Source organism: Odontesthes bonariensis, chromosome 8, assembly GCF_027942865.1.
Source record: "Odontesthes bonariensis isolate fOdoBon6 chromosome 8, fOdoBon6.hap1, whole genome shotgun sequence".
Taxonomy (NCBI): Eukaryota; Metazoa; Chordata; class Actinopteri; order Atheriniformes; family Atherinopsidae; genus Odontesthes; species Odontesthes bonariensis.
The window spans coordinates 18,691,723-18,712,003 of NC_134513.1; the positions used below are offsets into that span (position 1 = coordinate 18,691,723).

The following is a 20,281-nucleotide window of genomic DNA, read 5'->3' on the forward strand; positions in this document are numbered from 1 at the left end:
CTCTGTCTCTCTGTGGTTGCTTCTCTCATTAAGTAGAGTAAAACCTTCCTGTTTTTTGGTGACCTTGAAGATGCTGCATGTTCCCATCGACGGGCCCAAAGCCCGGATATGGTGTGCACTTATCTACTGAGCCTCCCATGAACACACTACCAGGGGAGTGTGTTGTTTTCAAGATGTTTTATTTTAGCCAGAAACTCCCTTGCACAGCCGGTAAGCATCAGACATTACAATAACTTTTCTCTATGACACTTGCTGAAACAGGGTCAGCTTTGGGGTTAAGTATTGTGCTGGGGACACTTTAACTTGTGTTCTGGAAGAGCTGGAGATAAAAACATTGATTGTTTACTTCCCTAGGGACCTCTGATCGCATCAGTTGGATCAGAACTTGATTATATTTTCACTGTAAGAAGAGCAGAGAATGACACTTAATTGTTTTCCAGTAGAAAAGCTTCCTGAGTACTAGATCTAAATGAAACAATGCTGCTATATCTTGGAGCAGTGGTGCATAATTTGACATGAAGCTGTATGACATCCCATTTAAGCAATATCATTTATGAACATTGACTTACCCCCTGCTGCGTCCTGTGAGCCGAGTTCCGGCCTCGTTTTGGCGTTGACGAAGGTAGTCCGGCTAGTTGGCTAGGGTCCCGAAAATAAAGCGTTTTGCTTCTCAAAACAATATGCGTTCAAAAGAGTAATACATTTGCATCACAAAATCGTCCCTCCAGAAAAAGTCAGACCTCACAATCGCTTGCCGCTATTTTTGCTTCCCTTCATATCAATGCGTTTAGCCACCTAGCGATAGCACCGCCTGTTACGGTGTTTACTGCTCGGAAGCAGGGGACTGCTCGGTCTGCACTTCGGTCTGCACAGTTTACACAGCCCCTAGTGATACGAAGGGAGAGAGAAATAGAGAGAAATTGTGAGGTCTGACTTTTTCTGGAGGGACGATTTTGTGATGCAAATGTATTACTCTTTTGAACGCATATTGTTTTGAGAAGCAAGACGCTTTATTTTTGTGGCCCCAGACAACTAGCCGGACTACCTTCGTCAACGCCAAAACGAGGCTGGAACTCGGCTCACAGGACGCAGCAGGGGGTAAGTCAATGTTCATAAATGATATTGCTAATATGGGATGTCATACAGCTTCATGTCAAAAGAGGCGAACTATCCCTTTAATACCACAAAATATAACTATAGAAACAAGAAGAATACAAAATCTAAATTAGTCTTAATGTTTTTCATGGACTCTTTAAACCACAACAAACCACCAGGGCAAATGATCCATCTCCTAAGTAAAAAAAATATTTAAAAAAAATCCATTATGATGAAAGTTATCCTGGACAGGGGATGTGAAACGCCTGGGGGAGTTTTGCTCATGGTAACATGGTGAAAGTGTGTCATAAAGTGATGTCAAATAATGGCAACAAGAAACCTTGTAGCAGAGAGACTCAATAGTCAGCCTCACTGATTGTAAGAGAAAAAAAAAAAAAGACTGCAGGTGTAATCCTAGGTTCAGAATAAAACTGTCCTCTGATGACAATACAGTCTAAAGAAGAATCCACATGTTAGACACAAAGTATGCATAGAGCAACATTTGAAACCGCGGCATGTTTTTCTTACAAATGCACCCACTGATAAAACTGGGCCAACCAGCTACAGGATCATGTCAGATATGATGATCAAGACTATCAAAGAAACTTTTCTCTTTTGGAAAAGCATCCACCTCATGAGTATTTCTTATTGTATCACTAAATAAACTGTGAAAAGATATTTGCAGGGTAATAAGAATGATAACACATGCTTGAAGGTTATTTTCAAATATTTAAGTATAGGTACGCTATATCCTATTCGAATGGAGTTCAAATCGGGTGTGTGTTTTGAGGTTTTGGCTACCCCCCATGGAGTGCTTTGGGCACAGTCTGAAAAATCCCTTTTGTTGATGCATCAATGCAGTCAATGAATGTGCATTAATGACTATCTCGCCATCTGATCATGTTAAAACCACTAGAGTGTTAATGAATAAGAACTGCTGTTGATTTATTGCAGCCATTTTAAAGACCCTTGCACATTAACCTGTTAATACCTAAGACACTCTCTAGGGATGTAGCACAGGCATACCCATATGTTGTATCAGGTCTCAATTATTAAAGAATGCGATTAGGTAATGCTTTGTGTTCATTAAAGAGGAAAATAGATGTGTATATGAAGCATTTAACTTAAAGACATAGAGTAACAAGAAGTATAAAGTACTGCCAGTCATGTGTCTGCCATGTTAAATTGCACTACATTGTACCTCCCATCAAGAGGAGGGAATGAATCCACAACAATGATGGCTGCTTCATGGATCTTCCACCAGATCAACTCCATGCTTATGTGTGAGAGATGCTGAGATCCAGTGTAAGTCAGTGTGTTTGTATGTAATGCCAATCAGCAGCCCCTTCACTGTGTCTAAATATGGAAACCAACTGATTTCTACACCAATTATCATTACCATAATTGTTTGCTGCTTAGTGTTGAGGGATTAATATTACCTTTTATTGTACATATTTACGCAGGGTGCTTATACAGAGTTGATACACTCCTTTTTGAAGGGAAAAAGCATTGACCCCATGGTGTGAAGGGTTAAAACAGGAAAGAGAGTTGAGTATTGAGAGAAACTGCCACATGCCTACAGGGGGAGTCAAAATAGGTGGGATGAAGCATATGGTGGAAAAGTACTGGACACAGGGAGAAAGGGAGGAGCTTTCCCACACAGCGAGAAGACATCTAAATGGAGCAGAGATGGGGTACGAGGTTGATATTGGACCGAGGACCAATCAGGGAAAGGTAAGTCTAAGGCTGTGTTCGAAACCGCATACTTCTCCTACTATTCATACTGACTTTTTTCCCGAATGCATACTAGATTCACAGAAATGTTGGGTATGCATCATGAGGTTACTACTCATACTCAAACTACCCAAGATGCAACGTAACTTGACGTCGCCGATCATCATTTCCTGTCAAAACGGCAGTTTCAAGCTAGCTACAACGAGGGTAGGTTCACTTCCTGTTTTCAAAACAAAAGCACCAATTGTATCGTAATGGCTTTCCCTATGATAAAAGGCAACGGGTATTTTATTTTGTGAAAATAACCGGAAGTGCGTTGCTCACTGCGGCTAGCTTTAGTAGCGCCGAATTCGTCGGAACAAAATTGTAAATAGCCGGTATTTTGTCATGTTTTCAACACGTTGGGGATCTAAACGACTACTTTCTCGCCTGAAAATGTTTCAAATGTTACTAAAGTTTACACAGTTTAGAGCTTAAGTGAAATCAGCTTCAGGCTGGCTGATTTCGGCTCGAGTAGGAGCGAAATGCGTTGTGGGTAAACGCTATGCATACAGTCTGATCGATCAGTATGCCGTATGCAAGTATGTAGTAAGTAGTATGCGGTTTCGAACTCAGCCTAAGTCTTCTCCACAACTTTTGGACCAATAATATTTACATCATATTTGTATGGCAATATAAAAGTTTATTTTGCAAAAGAGTGGTACCCTTTTTCTGATCAGACCGCCTGGCAGAGAGAGGTCCACAGTAACTTGTACCTTGAACCATTTAAGAAATTTGAGACAAACAAACACGACATTAGCATCATTCCTTTAAATTGCCATCTAGTGATATTAGAAATGTAGAAGACAGTTTTTAAAGCTGTAATCCCTGTCAATGACAAAAATAGAATGATACGATGAAGGTGCACAAAAGAGAAGACAAACAACAAAGTTTCCCACAGATATGTGATACTGGATCCTCCTAGCAGTAGCTCAGGGACTCTTGTATATCATACATAAGTGCACGTGTTGATCTTTCTCTCAAATCTGAACATACTGCACAGCACTTGGAAAGGCAAGTTTTACAATAAGGGATCTTACATAATACAGAGGTCAAGGCTGACTGTGCAACAGAGTGACACATCAGTTCTGCCTAAATTATTTTCAGATTTATCAAGACAAGATTCACATTCAAATGAAGAGGCTGTCAGGCACATGAAAGATAACAGGAGGGTACAGTCCTGAAATGTTACAGATCTAAAACAAAAGCATGCTTCCTGACTTTAAGACAGATTTTTGAGTGCATACAGTGATCACATCAAATCTGTCTTCATTTTCTTTTACAAAAAAGTGATGTTTCATGACAAGTGGAGTCTTTTCAATTGCATTTTGTTTCAGAATTAAAAGTACCTAACTTTTTTTTCTTTCTAAATCAGCTACAGAGCATTAGTAAGCTCACTGAGAAACAAGCATTGCAGCTCTAAAACTGGCTTACATTCAGCAGATAACTGTAGCTCTTTAAAAAGTGTGGAAGACAACAGACACAGTTTTCCCTCAGGGTTTAATATTAATAATATGTGACAAAGAGCACCTCAAATTTATTTTATTCCATCTTAATATGTTAAATGCTTCTAATGAAACTCCTAGTATATACAAAATAACTGTACACTTAAAACAGAAATTTGGTTCGAGGGTGTCTTGTGACTACATTATGCTATAATTCTGTTTTCTTTATTAATAGATCAATGACCTAATAAACCAGACTGCAAATCTTCACAAGTGCAATTTAATGGGAACGACTGTGAAAAAAATGGTCATTTCCATAAATTTTAATAACCTGCAGTAACCACTTCATTTTAAAGTTACTGTATATATCTTACAACTTAGAAAACTTATACACACATATATAAATCCATCCATTCATTTTTATACCTGCATATATATATACATATGTATATATATACGTATAAATATATATGTATATAGGTGATATTAACTGTTCCATAGATCCATGGCTGCAAGAATGACTCTTAAGACAGCAGATAGAGAGGACATATATACACACATATGTATGTATATATATATTTATATATATATATATATACACACACACACACACACAAAGCAGTGCACGAATTTTACCAAATGACTTAAATCCTTGACATCCTTTTTCAGGCCTGCCGACTCCAAAATGTACCAACAGCCATTTTGCCATATTGGTGTTATGAGATTAAGTGAGTGGCTGGTTGCAGAACAATTAACCTTTTGCTGCTACCTTGGATTATACATTGTTACTAAGTGACAGTTTCCCCAGCTCACAATTTATGCTTCCTTTTGAAGTAACAAAATCCCTAAGCTGCACCATGAGAAAACCTCCTTCTTTCATGTCCTCTCTAAAAGCTAATGTCAAAAATGTATGCCCCCTCGCTGCTTTCTGCATCTGTGACAGACAACGGGCTGGAAGAAGGGCTATTATGTGCTTTCTGCTGTTGCTTTGATGTTCTGTAATAATAGAAAAAATGGGTTCTGGGTACCGACTGTGCACATCCTGCCGCTACTTGCTGCAGATTTTATGACTGACACAAACCAATGAGTATCATGTACATCTGAGTTTTTCAAGCAGTGTCAACCCAATGTTTCCTTAAATTTTATGTCACAGGAGTGGGGAAAATTTGTCAAGCTTGACTGCGCTCAATTTCACACACTACAGAGGAGTCAAGACTAGGTTGTCATTCTCATTTAATCCATACAAGGCCTGAGGCAGTGTGGGTGGACATGGTACAGGACATCTCTGAAGCTAGATTTGCGAACTATCTAAATTCTGCTTGGTGACCAAACAGACTAGAAAGGCTAAACTGAATCGTGGTAACTCATCTGTAAAGAACAGAAGTTGCTCTTCCTCTTCTACATTTTCTTTATCAACAATCATAGTAGCAGTTCGTAATTTTTTATATTTGGTGTCTTGGCCCTACTCTGAAACCTCCCTGACCTTTAATCTACAGAAGTAGAATAACTAAAGTAAGAAAGACGCAGCAATGACAGTACAGAAAAGAACTTCATAAATCACAAGGAGGTAAGACGGAGATACGTTGCAAGATACGTATACTGAGATGAGAACTGTATTTTGCCTCCAAGAGCAACACTATTTGAGTAAAGTTACTTGTGTTACTTAATTTTAGAGAGGCATTTTGGTACAATACTTTTCATACAATTCGGGGGAAAAGGTATTAAAAAAACTGATATGAAAGCCGGAGACTCAAGATTGAAGACTAAAGTGATTTGAGACTTGTTGAAAATTAGGCTCATCAGAAAACAATTACAAAAATCACAGAGGGCATCCCTGAATAAATTTGGTATACACATATGTTTAAGTACAGCATTCAGGAAATTATTTGTAACTGCAGTGTAACTGCATCTTTACATAATCCTAGGGTTAAAGTAAAGTAGTCGTCATAAATGATCGCTGTAGCTACTTTGTTGGTCTGAAACGAAACTGAATGAAAGCAATCATCGGCCATCACTTGCCGGATCAATGCAGGAGCAAGTCTCACTTTCTACATTTGTCAGCCCTTTTGCTTCAGCATTTGTTCTAAAATTGCTGAATTATTTTGTAAGACTGTAATAATTTGGGAGAACAAGCTGCAAATGTCAATCGGCACTCTAGAGCAAATCCTAGCTTATGATGACAAAAAGTTAAGATGACACAGTTACAAGGTTGAATCGGTTTCTTAACTACAAAATGACCACATTCTTGTAACTTAAAATAAATAGATATTTTTTGTTTGCTAATCAATACATATTGTTTGGTGATAAGTAGTAAAAATGGTCATGAGGTCCATACTCCTAGAATTATCTCTGTGAAGGATGGCTGTGTAGATCTAAACCATTGTTCTTCTGCAGCTGGACTCATTAGAGAATATAATGTTACCTAGGACTCGGGTTTTCTTAGTGGCCCAGTAAAAAGGACATTAAAAATCTCTGGCGGGGGAGGGGTGGCCTTAAGTATGAGCAAAGTGTTTGTCTCAGCATACCAAGTTAAGATAAGACACTTACAACTCTGTCCTCTGTCTAAACCAAAGGAAATAGCAATAACTGAATAACTTAGCCAGGCGTTTTTTTTTTTTCTTATACAGGACAGAGACTTTATTAGTAGGGCATCCGATCTAAACGGCTACTTTCTCACCTGAAAATGTTTCAAATGTTACTAAAGTTTACAGAGTTTAGAGCTTAAGCGAAATCAGCTTCAGGCCGGCTGATTTCGGCTCGAGTAGGAGCGAAATGCATTGTGGGTAAACGCTCTGCATAAAGTCTGATCGATCAGTATGCCGTATGCAAGTATGTAGTTTGCAAGTATGTAGTATGCGGTTTTGAACACAGCCTTTGACCGTAAAAAAGGTTGCCAACAAAAAGTGAAAAGTATGGGAGTCATAGAGTGTTTCGTGCAAATCAATCAACTTGAGTTAACAGTTTATACATAATTACTGTCATCTGTTACAGGAGAGCCTTAAATAACAAATAATTCCTCTGCTGACAGAGGAAAATAGAAGAGCAGTCCTGTGTGGTTTTTAGCACAGTGGAATTTTTTTCCCCCAATGCCTGTCAGCTAACAGCTGACGACTACTCAGACTGATACTTTGACAGTTTGAGGTCAGACCATGTTTCCACCTGGCTCAGCGGCCAGGCAACAAGAGACCTACAAACCATCTAGATGAACAACTTGTGAATGACAGGTATCCGAAAAGTAAATATGCTCCCCATAGATTTCTCTGATAACAGTACTGTAGGGATAAAGCCTCCCCAGCTTATTTATTCTGTCCTGGTTGCAGACAAGCAATGAAAAATACATAGATAACGCTCATTATTTCTGCATACGCAGGTGCTGAAGAGACTTGACAACATCTTGAAACATAATATGCAGCAATTCTAAGAGCCTGACCTTAAATGAAAATGTTGCTCTGAGGAGAGCGCTTACCTCATACATAATTACATAGAAAAAGAAAGAATAGAAAGAAAATCTAAAAGGAAAGATGACTAAAACTAGAATGTCACAGGAAACCCCCCGACACTTTTTGATCACATTCCATTCCCATTAGATTTCCCTAAAAAATGTGTTTATGTCAATTACAAGCAATGTCCAAAGAAAATAATATTTAAAACCTGTTTCCAGATTGCTTTTTTAGTCATCATCATAAAGGGTGAAGGTGAATTTAGATTTAGATTTAATCAAAGCACTACAGACAATTCGGAGAAATAATTTGATGAATTGTTTTCTTTGAACAACAGCTTTCACCATGACCCATTTTCACAGGATTCTGATTAGAAATGGGATAAAAATGGGGTGGTCTGTGGCGTCGTGGGTACAGCAGGCACCCCGTGTACAAGAGGCTGTAGTCCTCGCTGCAGCTGGCCCCGGGTCGAGTCCCGCAGCCGACAGCCCTTTGCTGCATGTCGCTCCCCCTCTCTCTGCTTCCTGTCTCTCTAAACTGCTCTATCCATTAAAGGCATAAAAGCCCCAAAAAAAGTAAAAAAAAAAAAAAGAAATGGGCAAAAAATTCTACGGAAGAACAAAGTGTGAGACAGATGAAAGGTAGAAAAACAACTTTCATCTGAGTCCCGCATCGGACGGCCCTTTGCTGCATGTTGTTCCCCCTCTTTCTGCTTCCTGTCTCTCTAAACTGTCCTATCCATAAAAGGCATAAAAGTCCAAAAATAAAAAAAGAAATGGGCTAAAAATTCTACGGAAGAACAAAGTGTGGGACAGATGTCAGGTAGAAAAACACCTTTAAATATTGTTGATCACTGGCCAGTAGACCGACCCAGTACATAAAGTACTTGTAGTGTAGTGAAATGTTTTTTGGTTTGATTCTTTCAACAGAGACACACCCAGAATAATGACTTCCTACTGTTGTCTTCAGTAAGCAGCCAGAATGGAAGAAACTTTAAAAATCACCCAGTGAAATATAGATTAGATTAAATGACAGTTGAAGTACTTCTGGTTTGAATCATGAAGGAAAGTTGGCTGTTTTTAAAGCATTTAAGCTTGAATGTTGCAAGAATGTGTAAGTGATGTAAGACAGCAGACTTACGGAGGGAGTGCCATTCATCCTGCCTTATTGTCTTGGTGATGTTGTAGGAGAGGTTTTTAGGTATTGTAGCCGAGGAGTAGTGGTACTTGATGTAGGAGCACCTTGCGATGGAACCTGTAGGGTAATAGAGAAACAACATTGATTTACAGCCCGTTACATAAGAGCCACTCAGACAGGACTAAACAATTCCGCAGAGACACGATCCAGCCTGAGAGGCTATGTCTGATGCTATTTTTGAATTTCCAAACGCTAGCCAGTCACTCATCTCCTGTAATAAATAGCCATCTGCAAATCAGTCTACATTGATGGTTATCAATGACTGGTAATTGATTGATGAAACCCAGAAATAGATAAGGTAGCCCACTCATTTCAGTTGAAAACCAAGAATGTCACTGATGTGCAAATTGTCTGCATGCCCACCTAACATTACGTCATATGTGAAGGAATACAGCTGCGGGGATAGAACATAGGCAAGGGAATCCAATACCTCTTTGAAGACAAAAGTGGCTATTAACATGGCTGCCTACTCTCACACACTGAGAGTGAGACTCACATAATGCAGGTGTGTGTCACCCACCGGTGACACACATCTATTTTCTCGTGACATGAAAATCAAGTTTAAGGTAGAAGAAGAAAGAAGTGAAAGAACCACAGGAGGCAGCAGCAAATCATTCAGCCAGTGAGGCAGGAATCAATAAGCGTCCACATATCTCGCACACAGTAATTTATTCCCATGCTTGCTGCTTCAAATGATGTCAGTTTGTTGCTCTCATGGCAGCAGCACAGACACTATCTGGATGAAGTAAGGCTCATAGCTATGGACACGTGGTGGGTCTGGTTAAAACAATCTGCTTTTTAAGAAGAAAACGCTCCTTCCTGTATAACATTACGACTACACCAGATAGTGGTGCTTCTGAGAAAAGCTCTCACTGGAGCCTGTGTAGAGCATGAACAGGAAGGACTTACGTTTATGGAAATCAATTTCAATCACCAAATTTGTTGGTGTTTTGTTGCTATTTCTGAACTGCAGAGATAGTCTTGTATAGTGCTGAGTTTCACCTTATTTCTCCCGCTCAGTGATCTGTTATAGAGTATGTTCTTTAAAAAAACATGGCCTGTCCTTGTTTTACCTTGAATATGAGCTAATAGCTTGAAACCTGCCACCACGCTAGGCTATATTTAGCTTTTTTCATGTAAAATACAGTATCTTTCATTCACTCTCAATCTAAGAAAGACTTGTGCAGGTGGCTGTTTCTTGACTTTATCCAAGAGGTCATGGGATGTACCCAGCGGCGTCAAACAGGGGGGAAAAGTCAGACTGATTCACAGGGTCCAGGGGGGGCCCTAAGGGAAATTTTCTTCTTCTTTCGTTTTTTAAAAATCAGTTTTTTTAAATAATGTCAATATATGTTGGTAATTTATGCAAATCCAATGTTATCTGGAAATATATCTGTTGAAATGTATATCCCAGCCTGCAAATAGGCTATAATCTATATCAGACAGCCCCATTATCAGTGCGCATTGGTTTAGTCCGCCTTCTGGCGGACTTTTGATTGTACATGCGCAATAAATTTCACTCACTTCATTATTAGGCATTAAACGCAGCAGCCGGCACATGAAAGATGTCATCCAAAAAAAAAAAAATCTGGCTTTCAGAAAAGAAAAGAAAGGCAAGAGAGACAGAGGAAACAAAATGAAGGAAAGCAACTGCTGACTGATTTCTTTCCCAAGAAAGGTGAGCCCAAATGTCAAAATTACAGCCTACAGTAACTGATTATCCCATTCCCATTCCGTTGCATACCACTGTGATAGCAGCCGAAGTCAAATGATTAAAAAATAATCTCTCATTTTGTTGGCTACCACGTAATTGTGATATAGAAGCCATATTTGTCTTAAATGTATTTATTTTCATAATAACTATTAGCCTATACAAGTGTCCCAAAAGCCTAACATAGGGTCGATGTTGGTTCAAATATGCATGTTAGGGGTTGTTCCTGGGGCCCCAAATTTGGTGGATTTGGTGGACTAATTCCCTGGATGTACCACATGCAGGGAATTAGTTTTAAATTACGTTTTTTCTGGAGGAAGACTCCCTCACCCTTTCTTTATCTCTTGCTTTTTAAAAAAAAATAGAACCAGATGCCTAAGTAGGCTTTTTTATTGGACCACTTTCAATGTACATTTTCATTAACTTGATCTGGTGTGTTCTTCAAAAGATAAGACAAATATTTCTATACAAAATGGTTTACTGACAATGCAGACGGGAATCAGAAGATGGACTATTTGCTATTTATCTTGTTTCGAGTAATCTTTTAATTTAGTGTGCTTGATACTACGTGGAGCTCTTCAAGGATTACCCCACCCAACCCCAACAACCACCAATATCAACACAATGTCAGAATAGTGGGTGTAAAACTGCATGTTCATAACTCGTCTGTAATTTTCTGGCTGATGGAGAAAGCCCTGCTTCTCTTTGTCACGATTACTGTCTGCTTTAATTATCTCTGGCAAGGCTAACAGCATGACTGAAGTCCTGGGAGATAGGAAGTGCACAAACAAAGACAACCCAGATAATACCCCCTGCCTCTTTAACCTGCTGCTCGCAGTCATGTACACTGATATAAATTAGCAAACCCAGGAGAGTACAATTTCTGGAAATCGGAATTACCCATTTATGACTCTATCTGCGGTGCCGTCTGCACCCCATGGTTCACTCTGAAATATGTTTGTTGAAGACATGACGGTTTAAAAAAAGAAGAATGCAATAACAGATAGCAATTTTCAAATGATCACATTCATTAATCTCTTTTGTTTTCCGTAATCCTGGAAAATACCACTTTAATCACAGAGGCTGCAATATGTAAAGTATTTGTTCTGCTTGGTTAGTTTTAGTTCTTTCAGGCAGAAGGTCAGAGGGACTGTCCGTTTCGGTGGGGGACATGGGTTCAGGGTCATGATTAACCTTGCAAAGCCATTGTACTCTTGTGAGAATTGGACTCTGCCTTGCCTGAATCCAAACTAAGCACTTTGTGGCCAAAAGGCAAACATTAAAACCATAAGAATTCTAATCTGGTAGCTTACAAACAAGTTTTTTCAACAATGAAAACACCTATTCAGTTATTTGTTACATCCTCTTTCCCTATAGGTTCATCAGCTACATTTTAGCTATCGGCTTGACAGTAAAAGGCTTCATCCAATCCCCTGTCAAGTATCTTATTTTTTAAAGTACCTGTCCTGCTCTAAATGGTTCTCCAGAGGACAGCCTGCATTTTATTCTCGAGGTCATTAAAAAGTTGAATTTCTTCTAGCTGGCCAGTGTAAAGATGTCCTATGGACACCTATGTCCTGTGCTAAATAGTTTCAGTAATTAGTTCAATCCATACCAACTGTCAAAATAATTTCCTTTCCTTTTTGACAAAGCTTATAGTTAGGCGTGGCTCAGGTGACCATGAAACATCCCATAGTTATTCTGCCATAGGCACTCTGTTCTCTTTTTTTTCTACATGTACATATAACTTTATTGTTGTTATTAACTTGTGTTTCTGTTTCTCAGCAGGTATCCCTGGGCTGGTCTTATGGTGTTTGTTGTCCCCTCTTTCCTGTCCTCTCAAACGCCAGCTGGTCAAGGCTAAATGATTTATCAACATCCTAGACACTATGCACTATGCCTAGGTCTATGCAACTGCTATGCTTAGGCCTGCTCCATAGTGTAATTTATTTTTTTATACACAACAGCTCAGGTGCGCTGCTTACTTTATACTATACTATGTTTCAAATAGGTAATTTTCATTTTAAATATATATTTTAATAGCTTATTGAGTGGTGTGCTGTTCTGGCAATAAAAAGTCTCCAGAAAGACTATGTTTAATCTCAGAAAAAAAACTCTGCTTTTTGATAAATGCTGGGGAAGCTTTGTGGCCTTTTTGCAAAATAGCACTTCTCTTAATTGTGATGGCCATGATTAGACCTAGCCACTTAAAGTCTTTCATCAGTCTTTTTTTTTTTTTCCTTTTCCTTCATAAACCTTAAATTTTATTTATGTATCATTTAGCTTATGTATTTTTCTTGTTGTGACTATTGTTGTGTTGCAGAATTGTTTATACCGATTGTATGTGGGGGGAGTAAAATTTCAAATATCAATAAACATCCATCCATCCATCCATCAGTCGGGTCGCGGGGGGGGGCTGGAGCCTTTCCCAGCGGTCAATGGGCGAGAGGCAGGGTTCAATAAACATATTGTTAAAAAAAAAAAAAAAGTCTCCAGAAACCTAGACCCCTGGCAAATGTTTTATCTAGATAATGGGGTGGTCGTGAGCAAAGTCTTGACCTAATTTTTGGACCCAGCCCATCCCTTTAGTGCATACAAGGAGAGTACAACAAGAAAACTGACTTGACACACAATACATCCCTCTAACACAACTTGCCTTGCATTAGCAACATTTGAAAATATTGTTTTCATATATTTGCTAATCACATAAACCCCCCAAATCATGTCGAAATAATAAGCTTTTTCAAAATCAACAAATTTACAGTTTGGTCATTTGAGCATCCACACCCACGCGTGTTTGAACTTCTGATTAATGGGGAGAATCACAAAAAAACAGTAGTGTGATTGTGAGCGAACAGAAGGCTGAGGAGGAATCTGGTGCTATCGCCAAACATTCAATATCCTGCGTATCTCCTTGATTTGGAGCTGCATTGCACTCTCACCCTCTGATTTTCTGACTTCCGAGAGTTGCATTAACCTCTCTGCAGCTCATTTCGTTGGACAACGCCCAAGCCTTCCTCAGCTGTTGTCCAAACCATTGGCATATTTTTTTTGCACAGGGAGACACATTAGATTGCTCATCACACCCCTTCATTGAGATGCCCTCCCTCCCGTGCTGAGTGAGGCTTAATGCTCCTGCTCTCTCAAATGGATTTCTAACTCAGTCATTTTAGCCAAATTGCCCTTCAGCCTTCTACAAACATCTCAGAGCCAGACACCATTTCCTCTCCATTACTGGTTCTGACTGGAAGTGATTGCGCTGAAAGAGTGGGGCTGCAGGTTTGTATCCAGGTCTTCCGTAAGTGAGTGTTGATGTGCTTTTTTCTTCGGTTTTTTGTCGTCTTTCTTAACTTGTCTTCCGGTTTTATTTGAAACAGTTTCTCCATTCTGTACTCTGCTGAGTTTTGACTTCTGCCGTGGTTTCATATCTGGTTTTGTTTGTTGATTGCCCCACGGCTTTTGCTTAATTGCGTTACATCTGTAAATATGCTTCCTACTTTCCTCCGTCCATCCTTTGTCAGATCTTGTTTGCTGTGTCCTGCTTTGTCCAGTTAATTTCCCCCAGCTCAGTCTGTTTTGTATTTTTGCCACTACAGCACGTTGGGATACTTCATGAAAAAAAATTCCTTAATCTGTTCTTAAAGGTAGGGTAGGAGATCCTGGATTTTGAGTCCAGCGAAGCTGCATTTTGAAAATACACCGGTAAAAAGTCCCAACCCTTTTCTTCACTTTCTTCCCGAAGGCACGCCTCTAGAGTACATGAACGCGCACGAGCACGAAGGTGCACGAGCGCTGTTCTGACAGCAAGCATCGATCGTTGCCGTATTTAGTATTTAGTATTTAGTCTATGCTAACTATACGTTTAATAATGCTAGGTGCTAGCCAAGCTGGCTCTAGTTTAGCTTCCTGCCAAGCTTCTGGACGTTCACGGAGCAGGGTACGCGCACAGGGGGAAGGAGGGGGAGGGAGGAGCAGATTGCAGTTTGATAGACGGCATCAGTATCCAATCATTGTGAACGGTCCGTTCACAATGATTGGATACTGTTTTTGCTAGATTGTACGTTCTAGAGGCCACTAAAACTTTTCATATTTGTGTCAAAACTTTTAATTAAATGGTTGCAATGGGGGTGTGAAGAGTATTTCAAGCAATATCTAAAAAAATGTTCCAGAAAAAGATCCCCTACCCTGCCTTTAAGTCGCTTGCAACAGAAAAACACAAACTTTGCATTTTGCTTTGTGCTTTGTGCTCCCTAGACCAACAAATACATTTCCTTGACCCTGTTCAAGAGTCTGCCAAAGACTGTGTAGTAACCACTTTCCATTGGACTGTTTTAACAACTTGGGCCGGTTAAATGCAGGACTCACAAAGAAATGGTGACCTTAATTTTTTCGCTGTTTAGCACAAGCTGACACTAACAGCTTAGTTAATGAAGCTGATGCCCAAACGCCCGCAGCCTCTGCTACTTTAAATGCCAACTGTACCACCATTGGTGTGTTTACATTGCGTGTGCAGTTTATCTATATGTTTTTAAAAAACAAACAAACAAAAAAAAAACATAAATGTACATCCCCAAGAATAATCGTTGATGGTGTTAATATACAAAAAAAATCTTTAAACACAGCAATAAGGGGTCCACATTAATTACTTCTGCTTGGTCTATTACTGATGAAAAAGCATTGCTTCCTGGTAATAGTAACTTACCCTCGAGGCTGCTAGACAGTTTCTTTCGCGATATCAATAAATTAACTCCATCAATATCGAGAGAAAGAGCTTTAGTGTTGAAACGACTGGAAGAATAGCTTCATTATGTTCGTGTTTATCAAATTGTGTTTCTCACCAGAGGTCCTGATAACTTGTGGTGTGGTATAAATATGTGTCGCTTGCAGTGAATTGTACAACAGCCAGGATGACTGTTAGGATCTGGGTGTTTAGTGGTGTTTTTGGACTTAGTTATTATTATTTTCATTCAGTGCTCTTAGTTCTTTCTGTATTAGATCAGTCTTTATTTCACCTTAGCTCTTGTTTCTCATAGTATTCAGTTATGTTTAATTACTCCTTGTGTATTCTTTGTGTTAGTTAGATTATTTCTCCGTTATTATTCTGGTATGTTTTCCCTTTGCTTTAGATTCATTTTCCTAGTTAGTGTGTTCTCCCTCGCCCCCTGTGCCATCTCTTTCCTCAGTCTCCTGCCCTCTACCCTCTTCACTCTTCACCAGTAATCAACCTCCCCAGCATATATGTCATTCTATATATGCCACTCCTTGCCGGATCCTTGTCTTACTCGTCTTACTTCCCGTTATCACCACTATCTAGTTCTTTACATTCCCTAGTCTGCTTTTGGTTTTGTTCCTGGGCTCCCTGTGTTCCTTGGATTTTTGTATCATCATTTACTTTTCATTAAATCTTCATAATCTACTCAGCTCCTCTGACGTTGTCTGCCTTTGGGTCCAACTCCACAACCCTGCATCATGACAATGACAGTGTTCCCTTCGTCAATATATAAATATGTTTAAAAAAAAAAAAACTACCAAGAGTTCACCAACTTCATGTTGAAGCCTTGATGATTTAAACTGTCTGGGACCTCCCTCTTGTTCAGGATCAACTCTGTATTAAAACTGATATGGTTGCACAGTTCTGTTAGCCAGTCATGTTCTGTTTGACAAAATTTCTCTCTCCCTGGTTTTCGCTCAGCAGGATAGGAGTATTTGCTGTTTGTCCCGACCCCCAGGAAAACCAACATGAAGAGGGAGGCAGAGTGAGAGACTGTTCGCTTCCCCCACTCCTAAAACAGGCTGCTCTGAGGAGTGTTGTTTTAATAGGGGTGAAAAGACAGCTGTTATGGCTAAGCCAGATGATATTTTGACCAAAGCATGTCTCATCATTCTAATAAGACCTTGGGAAAAACTGCACCAGCTTCTTTAAAAATGGGCAAAATTGTCCTTTAAAGTTGAAATGTAATGTTGCTCTAATAGAATAGAATAGAATAGAATAAAAAAAAAATACTTTATTCATCCCCCATTGGGGGAAAGTCAAAATTCTAAATGCTAACAATCTCAAAATCTTTCTGTGGTGATTGCCACGTTTTCTGCACCACTGTATTAGCACGGACAACCAACCAAGAAACAACTCACAGGGAGGTGATTTTGAATTTGAATTGAATTGAATTGAATTGATCAAACATCTGGTACAATGGTGTTTCCATCACAAACTAGACTTAATCATAACAAAACGAAATTAATAATACAGGTGGATCATCTGCATTTGTGCAGAGAAGGTGGAGAAAGTGGGCTGCTTCAAATACCTCAGGCACTACATTTCTGTCTAACCTCACCTGGTCTGGAAACATCTACCATCACATTAGGAAAGTCCAAAATATTTAACAGCATAATCAATGTTTTTATATTGTACTTTCTTTTGACATAGCTGGATATTTGACTAGGAATATAGGAAGATGTTATTAAAACATTTCTTGAAATGTATCTTTATATAAATTTATGTATGTTTATCTGTTTGTATTGCATATGTGTACTGTTGGTAGTACTGATATGCAAAGTATGAGTGGGTGGTAGTCTTTTGTCGTTTTCCTTTTTCTTTTTCTCCGCTTCCTATATATATGCATTTATATTAATGTGATAATTATATCACTTCTCTTCATCATGATATTAATAATAATAATTATTAATAATAAGTAATTAATTTGTTATTTCTAACTCTTATTGACATGTGAAAAATTGACATATATATTAGTAGACTACATAATTAGTTTTATTCAGTTTATTTAAAAAAAAAAATTACCCCTGATATTCTGAATTATTTAGTTGTGGTGATAAAGAGGATAATAATAATGATAATATTACTAATATTTCTGCTATTACTATATAAATGCTACATAATATGCTTTCACCCACCCATCCAAACTACACACTGTCATTTGGGCATTGGTTGTTCCATGTTTCTTGGCTTTTCTGCTATGTTAATGATGTATTATCATCTTAAAAGTCCAAAGCTCAAAAAGGGGTATAGCAGCTTTACGTATTTTATGCAGAAGTAGCTTTTTTATCCAGTTGTCTTTTAATCTCGAAATACTTTTTTCGCAACTTAGCCACTACCATCATATCCATGTATAGTAAAATTCGACAGGCAGCATGCCCCAGCTAGAGCGCGTACTTTCAAGTACAACAATTTCACAAGTAGACGTTTTGGTGCTGCATGGAATGAGTGATCCACCACTATTTCTCAAAGGACAGCATTTTGTTTTGGTTTCGGTCTCCAAGAATATGTGTTGTAGTTGTAAGGGCAAGTTGACCTTTAGCTTCCCTAAAGACCCAGCCATCTTGGATCAGTGGATGCAGTTTGTTTTATCTGCCCATCAATACAGTCACAAAAACTTGGATTTGTTTGCTGCACTTCACGCATGACTGTTTTAAGAACAAGCCCTACGGCTATGCTGGGAGACTGAAGCTGAAAGTCAAGGCTGTTAACACCAGGGGAGTATGTAAGCATCATTACCTGTTCTAGTTGTACCATACTTCCAATGTCTGCACCTATTAACACAGGAGTGTACAGAAAAAAATTGTTTAAAGTGAGGAACATGGCTGGATTTGGGTGGTCAAAAACGTAGGGGATTTGTTAAAGTGTCTCCGTTGTTTATGAGTTGTAGCTTTCTGACCAGTGTAACACCAGCAGTGTGCTTCATCAGTCTTCAACATGTCCTCCCCTGCCCCCACAGCAAGCTGGCAGGAATTCAACCAATCAGAAGACACTTCCCCCAATCCTTTTGAGGCTTTCCCCAAGGGAAGCTTACATTAATTCTGAAATAATAAAAAGAATAAGAATGAATTGACCAGACTAGTTCATGCCATATCCACTTTAAAATGTTTTTGTCCTTAAATGCTCTGTTGTGTTGTTTGGTCTAGTCAATTGTCTTTTATGTCTTGTCTTCTTATATACATTGATTTATTTTGGGTTTTTTTTGGGTATCTCTCTTGCAATAACATTAAAAAGTGTTTTAATTATCATTTTTTAAGGAATGTTCAACAGACCGACCAAATAAAAATAAGCAGCCTCACCTTTCTCAACTCCTACTTATCACTTATGGGCACCATTGACAATGTCCTGAAATACATCTGTAGTGGTTGGTTTGCCAGCTGCACAGATAGGACTGAAAAGACCTGCAATGACTTCAGAGGATGAAAGAGCGATTAGGATCACAGCGGCCTCTCTCAGTGAGCGAACATAGACCGGCTCCAAACAGAGTACAAGTTGTGGTCTGAAGGACACCACATACGATATGTACTGTTTATCTCCTTCCACCAGAAAGCAGCCCCCTTTCCGTATTAGGATGGTCAAACTCCTTACCTCACATTCATTCGGTCTCATTAGAATAGCCAGCTGTAAAGTTTCAGCCTGTCAGAGGCACATGAACAACAGTGAGCATGGCGCCATTTAAATCTAAATATCATAAAACAAGATTATTCCATCATGTCACATATTACTCACACCACTTTCAAATGTCTCAAGTTGTCTCAACAAATTCTGAATAAACAAATCACTATATGCGCATTGTTAACTACTGTGTTCAGATTGGGAAACATGCCCTGTGGAAACCTGAGCCAGCTGCATTGACCTGTTTCAGTTGTGCTCATGGCTTATTGGGTGGACAACTCTTGCCAGATGGGAGGTCCTGCTATAGTTCAAGCCCTGCATGGCCTAATTTTTTTGCGTGACCTACTTCATCTCTCCCTACATCTCTCCTCCATGCTCACACACCCAGACCCATGGGATTAGATTGGAGAGCAGCACAGCCAAGCTGATGCTGTGTTATCTCAGCAGGGAGGATTGAGAGAGTCAGACGACAGCTGAAGGCTTGAGCAGGTTGAAGAGGCTGGGGTCCTGCTACTGCCTGACCACCCTGTATTCACGGACACCAACGGTCCATAATTTTTCTATGCAGAGTGCACAGTGCAAACCGTTAAATGCTGCATCATGTAAGCTTGAGTAGAGTGTCAGCTGTGAATTGCTGTGCCTCCTAACAGAGGATTTACAGAGCTGAGGACAGGTCATTTTCTCTATTTAGAGGACGCAATGTCACACATAACACTTTCAGAACTGTGCTGCCAAACTGCTAAGATATCATTTACCCCATCACGTCAATGGGTAACAATAAAATAAGTCCACTTGAGTGTCAAACGAAAAAAAAAACATCTGTTTTGCTTCAGAGAGCCTGTAGGTTCTAAAATTTTGACTGATGACCTTTTACAATTGCTCTCTGCTAAAAGCTAGCGGCTGGAACTAACAGATTTGACAGCAAGCAATCTTGCAGCTAGCTTGTGGTCAGCTGAGACTTCACTCTCCTGGGGCTTGTGACTTCAGCAGGGAATTAATTACGAATCAACTTGCTCATGTATCAGCATTTGGTTTTCTCGTTTTGGCTAATCCTGCTTTGATCTATGGTCTTTAAAGGGATAGTTCGCCTCTTTTGATGTGAAGCTGTATGACATCCCATATTAGCAATATCATTTATGAACATTGACTTACCCCCCGCTGCGTCCTGTGAGCAGAGTTCCGGCCTCGTTTTGGCGTTGACGAAGGTTGTCCGGCTAGTTGGCTGGGGTCCCGA

General features: G+C 39.4%; 1 protein-coding gene across 2 annotated transcripts in view; it reads right to left on the reverse strand.

Annotated features, from left to right (window-relative positions):
• tmem178bb (transmembrane protein 178Bb) overlaps positions 1-20,281 on the reverse strand; it is a 138,701-nt gene that overhangs the window by 49,910 nt on the left and 68,510 nt on the right. For both annotated transcript variants that reach the window (XM_075472000.1, XM_075471999.1), the window contains exon 3: positions 8,894-9,007. In XM_075472000.1, coding sequence (XP_075328115.1) covers positions 8,894-9,007 — 114 coding nt within the window. The remainder of the gene's footprint in view (positions 1-8,893; positions 9,008-20,281) is intronic.